The 5,758-nt window shown below is 47.6% G+C and overlaps 1 protein-coding gene across 1 annotated transcript in view; it reads left to right on the top strand.

Annotated features, from left to right (window-relative positions):
- The window catches only part of MCM4 (minichromosome maintenance complex component 4), a 22,691-nt gene that overhangs the window by 7,127 nt on the left and 9,806 nt on the right, over positions 1 to 5,758 (top strand). The window contains 2 exon segments of the mRNA XM_023508280.1: positions 1,051 to 1,271; positions 4,379 to 4,499. Coding sequence (XP_023364048.1) covers positions 1,051 to 1,271; positions 4,379 to 4,499 — 342 coding nt within the window.

The following is a 5,758-nucleotide window of genomic DNA, read 5'->3' as shown; positions in this document are numbered from 1 at the left end:
AGAAGTTCCAGATGAGCCTAAGCAAGAGCAAGACCCCATTTCTACTAAAAATAGAAAAACTAGCCAGGGGGTGTGGCAGGTACCTGTGGTCCCAGCTACTTGGGAGGCGGAGGCAGGAGACTCGCTTGAGCCCAGGAGTTGGAGGTTGCTGTGAGCGGTGAAGCCCTTTCACTCTACCAAGGGTGACAGCTTGAGGCTCTGTCTCAAAAAAATAAAATAAAATAAAATAACAGAAAGATTAGAAGGGAGGGAGGCAAGGAACTTCCATAAATAAATGGGAGGAAGATGGGATCAAATTCTGAAGGCCCCTTGCATCAGCTGTGGGTGCTGGTGGGCTGGGGTGGGCTTCAGGGCCAGCAAGAGCCTTTTGCAGGGTGACTCATTTGGAAGCAGCCATGGAGACTAGCTGAGGAGCATCATGACCTGCAAAGGAGAAAATTTAGGTCAGGAAAGATCTAAGCATAGAGGAAACATGAGAAAGAGTGAAAACAAGGCTGCATAGGGGTGTCTTGCGTGGATAGTGAGACCACCCAAGGTGCACAGAGCTTTTTCTGTTCCAGTTCTGTCTCTTGAGGCTTGAGATACACTGACTCACTAAGTCCTCAATTACTAGGTAAGTGTGTTCCTTTCCCCATTCTGCAGTGGAGGCAAAATGAAGCATAAAGAGACTGCGGGCATCTCCAAAGTCATACACACTTAAGTTCAAGGTATCTGGCTTTTCACATGAGATAGCAGCGTTAGAGGAGGCTGGCTGAGCAAGATGGGAGCTGGGACAGGATATGCAAAAGCATTGAGCTACTCTGATGCCCAGAAGTGGATGGAAGCCTGCTGAAGCAAAGGGAAAGGGGTCCATGGGCTTAAGAGGAAGGCAAGCTGGATGCAGGAAGGACGTACTAGGCCAGATGCTAGGGTACCTGACATGCTGTTGGTGCTGAAGCCACAACGCTTGCCAGTGACTGTACCTCAGACTGGGGGGCTGGCTTGACTACAGGCCCAGAATGGGTTATGGGAGTGGCTGCTGTGGGAGCTGACCTCTCTCTCCTCACATAGACATCGACCAGCTCATCACCATAAGCGGCATGGTGATCAGGACGTCCCAGCTGATCCCTGAGATGCAGGAGGCCTTCTTTCAGTGCCAAGTGTGTGCCCACACCACCCGGGTAGAGATTGACCGTGGTCGCATTGCTGAGCCCAGTGTGTGTGGGCACTGTCACACCACCCACAGCATGGCACTCATCCACAACCGCTCGCTCTTCTCCGACAAGCAGATGGTATGCCGGGCTGGGCGGGCTCCTAGGAAAAAGCATGCACCTTCGTCCTACTTGTGTTTGAGTCCTCAGACAGCCAGTGAGACTCGTCACTCGGGCCCTAGCCCTGCTTCCAGACTGGCAGTCATCTGCTTCTGCCCTTCGCTGAGAGTGCTGGTTCTGTCAGTGAGCTGTGCAAGGAACCACACAGTGCCCACTGAGGCTCTAGCTCTGAGGTAGCATCCCTGTCCACTGCCAGGGAGCACCACATCTTCAGCCCAGCCTGACATGCTTCTAGGGAGAAAGTTCACCTTTCCCACTGTAAACATCCAGAAAGTCTCAGGTCATTTATAATTACATTAAATTAACCTATCCTTTGGTTTGTTTAACCAAATTTAACATGAGATTCTTTTTTTTTTTTGAGACAGAGCCTCAAGCTGTCCCCCTGGGTAGAGTGCCATGGCATCACAGCTCACAGCAACCTTCAACTCCTGGGCTCAAGCGAGTCTCCTGCCTCAGCCTCCCAAGTAGCTGGGACCACAGGCGCCCGCCACAACACCTGGCTGTTTTTTGGTTGCAGCCATCGTTGTTATTTGACAGGCCCGGGGTGGATTGGAACCCACCACCTTAGGTGTATGTGGCTGGCACCTTAGCCACTTGAGCCACAGGTGCTGAGCCTTAACCTGAGATTCTTTATGGGAAATGCTTGAAATTGTGTAATGTTTAAGGCAGGTTAGATAGAAGTGTCACTTGAGAGCAGAATTACTTGCATGTTTTGCAACTATTCTACTGGCAAAGAATGGATAGAGAAAATTTTGTCACAAATTTTATTGTTTAGTAATATAAGTTTGACATTTTATATCTTTAATCATGAAAATTTTAAGATGTTGGTTTTAAAATGATATGTAGAAATTAGAGAAAGGGAGAAAAGCATTTACTTACGGTCATTGTAACTATGTAAAAGTTTATGTGGGAGGGCAAGATTTAAGGTTTTTGAAACCACCTTACTTTCTTGTCCAGGTTGGCATGCACTGGCACTCCTGGGCTAAAGCTGTCTTCCTGCGTTCTGTTTTCCTGTAGCTAAAACTACAAGTGTGTTTGCTGATTTGCTTGTCTATTTGTTTGTTTGTTTGTTTGTTTGTTTTGGTTGCAGCCATCGTTGTTTGGCAGGCCCGGGCTGGATTTGAACCTACCACCTTGGGTGTCCATGGCTGGTGCCTTAGCCACTTGAGCCACAGGCGCCGAGCCTGTTTGTTTGTTTTAAGAGAAAGTCCTTTGTTGCCTAGGCTAGACTTCTAACTCCTGGCCTCAAGCAATGATCTTCCTGCCTTGGCCTCCCAAAGTTTTAGGATTATAGGTATAAGCCATCACTTCTGGCCCAGGATTTAAGTTTGTTGTGTTACAAAGTTCTTAGCAATTTCTTTTTCTTTTCTTTCTTTTTTTTTTTTTTTTTTTTGGTAGAGACAGTCTCACTTATTGCCCTTGGTAGAATGCTGTGGTGTCATGCACCTCACAGCAACCTCCAACTCCTGGGCTTAGGTGATTCTCTAGCCTCAGCCTCCCGAATAGCTAGGACTACAGGCGCCCATTTGGCCAGGGCCAGGTTTGAACCTGCCACCCTCTGCATATGGGGCCAGCATCCTACACACTGAGCCACAGGCGCTGCCCACAATTTCTTTAATCTACATAGAACATTAAGCAGTGCTAAGAGCTGAAAGTAGAAAAGCAGAGGCCTGCCCCCCAGGAGTTGGTATCCAGTTTTCTCAAAATCCTCAGACTCTCAAATTGGCTTAAGATAAAGCTCCAGCATCTTTGGACTTCAGTAAGAGGCCACTTGGTATAAAAGGCCTTTCCTAACCAGCCAGGCACTGTGGCAGGCACCTATAGTGCCAGCTATTCAGGAGGCTGAGGCAAGAGGGTTACTTGAGCCCAGGTGTTTGAGGTTGCTGCGAGCTTTGATAACTGTATGGTACTCTACCATGGGACAAAGTGAGACTGTCTCAAAAAAAAAAAAAAAGGCCTTTCCTGACCTTGCTTTATGGACAGTGTCTCCTCCACTTTCTGCCACATGTTCCCAAACTCCAAAACCTGCTTTATTTCTGTCTGGTGCATTTGTCACTGTCAGGTCTTACTGCTCACTGCTGTGTCCTATCTGTGTCCACACTCCATGGGGAGGGAGGGAGCTCTGTCCACTATGGAGTCCCCAACACCTCAAACAGGGTCCAGCATGCAGCAGGGGCACAGGTATTTATGAGGTGCACGGAAGTCTCTGACAGCAAACCTTAAAGATGTGCAGGGCTCGGCGCCTGTGGCTCAAGTGGCTAAGGTGCCAGCCACATACACCTAAGGTGGCAGGTTCGAATCCAGCCCGGGCTCACCAAGCAATAATGATGGCTGCAACCAAAAAATAGCCAGGCGTTCTGGCAGATGCCTGTGGTCCCAGCTACTTGGGAGGCTGAGGCAGGAGGCTCGCTTGAGCCCAGGAGTTGGAGGTTGCTGTGAGCTGCGATGCCACAGCACTTTACCCAGGGAGACAGCTTGAGGCTCTGTCTCAAAAAAAAAAAAAGATGTGTAGCACCTGAGAAATCTAGAAGTGATTTTCAAGGCAGTGATTAGAAATGGGGCCATTTGTATGAAGAGATACATTACGGTCTTAGATGGCCGAAACCAGAATCACATAAATCACCTCCCACCCTCAGAGACAGGAATGTTAAATAACATCCTTATAAAATGTCCATGTCACCTTAAAAGTAGATTTTTTTAGGCTGAGGCAGGAAGATCATTTGAAGCCAAGAGATTGGAGACCAGCCTAAATAAGAGCAAGACACTATCTACAAAAAATAGAAAAACTACCTGGGTATCATGGCTTACATCTGTAGTCCCAGCTACTCAGGAGGCTGAGGCAGGAGGGACCCCCTTGAGCCCAGGAGTTTGAGGATGCTGTGAGCTATGATACCATGACAGTACTCTAGCCTGGGCCACAGAGTGAGACCCTATCTCAAAAGGATAACTCTTTTTCTAAAAGGATTGAAGCTGTTAGTAATTAAGTAGGGCAATTGCCAAGCAGTGCCAATACATGCAGATGGCCCTCTGCTGTGCTGTGTCCCAGGCTTTCTCTGTTCTTCTTTCAGATAAAACTTCAAGAGTCTCCTGAGGACATGCCTGCAGGGCAGACTCCTCACACTGTGGTTCTCTTTGCTCACAATGATCTTGTTGACAAGGTTCAACCTGGGGATAGAGTGAACATCACAGGTAAGAACGTGGTCGCAACATGGTGGGATGTCTGTCTTGTCTTCTGTGCCACTCCATGAGTTTGTTGGAATAGGTCTGGTTCTGCCTGTAGTCCGTGCCAGGCTAAGGGCATGTCACCTGCTTTGACCATCTTTTCAGCTTAGTTCCTCAGCCTAGCTATATGAAATCCTCCACTTCTTCCCAAAGTTGGATTGTCACTTACCTCCTGCTGTCTTGGTGCCCCGGAGCTATTATGTCTAAAGTGGATAGTGCTGGTGTCAAGACAGCAGTTTCTGACAAGACTGGTATTGGTGAGACTTGAACTATGCTAGCAGCTCAGGGAAGTATCACTCACCCACTCTGGAGTTTTAAATAATCCTCTGCTTCCCAAAGGTTCAGCTAAGGGTTAGAGTTTGCTCACTATGGAGAGAATGAGTAGAGTGCCTTATTTCCCTACTTAGAGCTGAGGGTCAGGGATGGGAGATAGTCGTGGCTCCAGGACCCAGAGCCTGCCCTCCTCTCCAGAGTGCCGCTTCCACATCCTCTCACCAGCTTGGAGGCAAGGGGAATTTCAGCTTGGGGGTGATAGTGGCATTGCTCTTCATGGATGGGCAGATGGGGATAGTCTGGAGCGGGCCTGGGCACACACCCATCTGTTCTGCTCTTGAGTGAGGCAGGCATTCTCATCTTGCTGCTTCTCCAGTGTGAAGTCCACCAATTGCCACTAGGGATCATAACTTGTAAAAGGACATATAGTAATTAAAAACTTAAAGAAAGTAGTTTTGGGTTAATGAAATGAGCAGTACCAGTTCTGCCACCCTAAAACCTTGGATAAAAGTATTTGATTTAATATTTTAGTCTCCTCAACTGCACACAGTAATGTGATGATTTGTGTGAAAGCAGTTGTGGACAGGGGCCATGGAGTGCTGTGTAGGTGTGAAATGAGCTTTCCTGATGCGTGTTTCCACCAGGCCACTTGCAGCGTGATTGTCCGTGCTTAGTGTGTCTTAAAGTAGAGAGTAATCTAGTGTGTATTCTAAGGACTTTGGTGTAAACTGGTTTTTATGTTTGTTTGTTTGTTTGTTTTTGTGGGGCTTTTTAATTTCTTTTTTGTAGAGACGGGGTCTCACTCTGTTGCCCAGGTTGGTCTTGAACTCCTAGGTTCAAGTAGTCCTCTCATCTTGGCCTTCCAAAGTACTGGGATTAAAGGTGTGAGCCACTGCACCCACCCATTTATGTTTTGAGCAAGAATTACATTGACCTATTAAATAAACAAAAGG

This window comes from Otolemur garnettii, unplaced genomic scaffold, assembly GCF_000181295.1.
Source record: "Otolemur garnettii isolate 467f Iridium unplaced genomic scaffold, OtoGar3 scaffold00237, whole genome shotgun sequence".
NCBI classification, from domain to species: Eukaryota; Metazoa; Chordata; class Mammalia; order Primates; family Galagidae; genus Otolemur; species Otolemur garnettii.
This window is presented reverse-complemented; position numbering and strand designations above follow the sequence as displayed.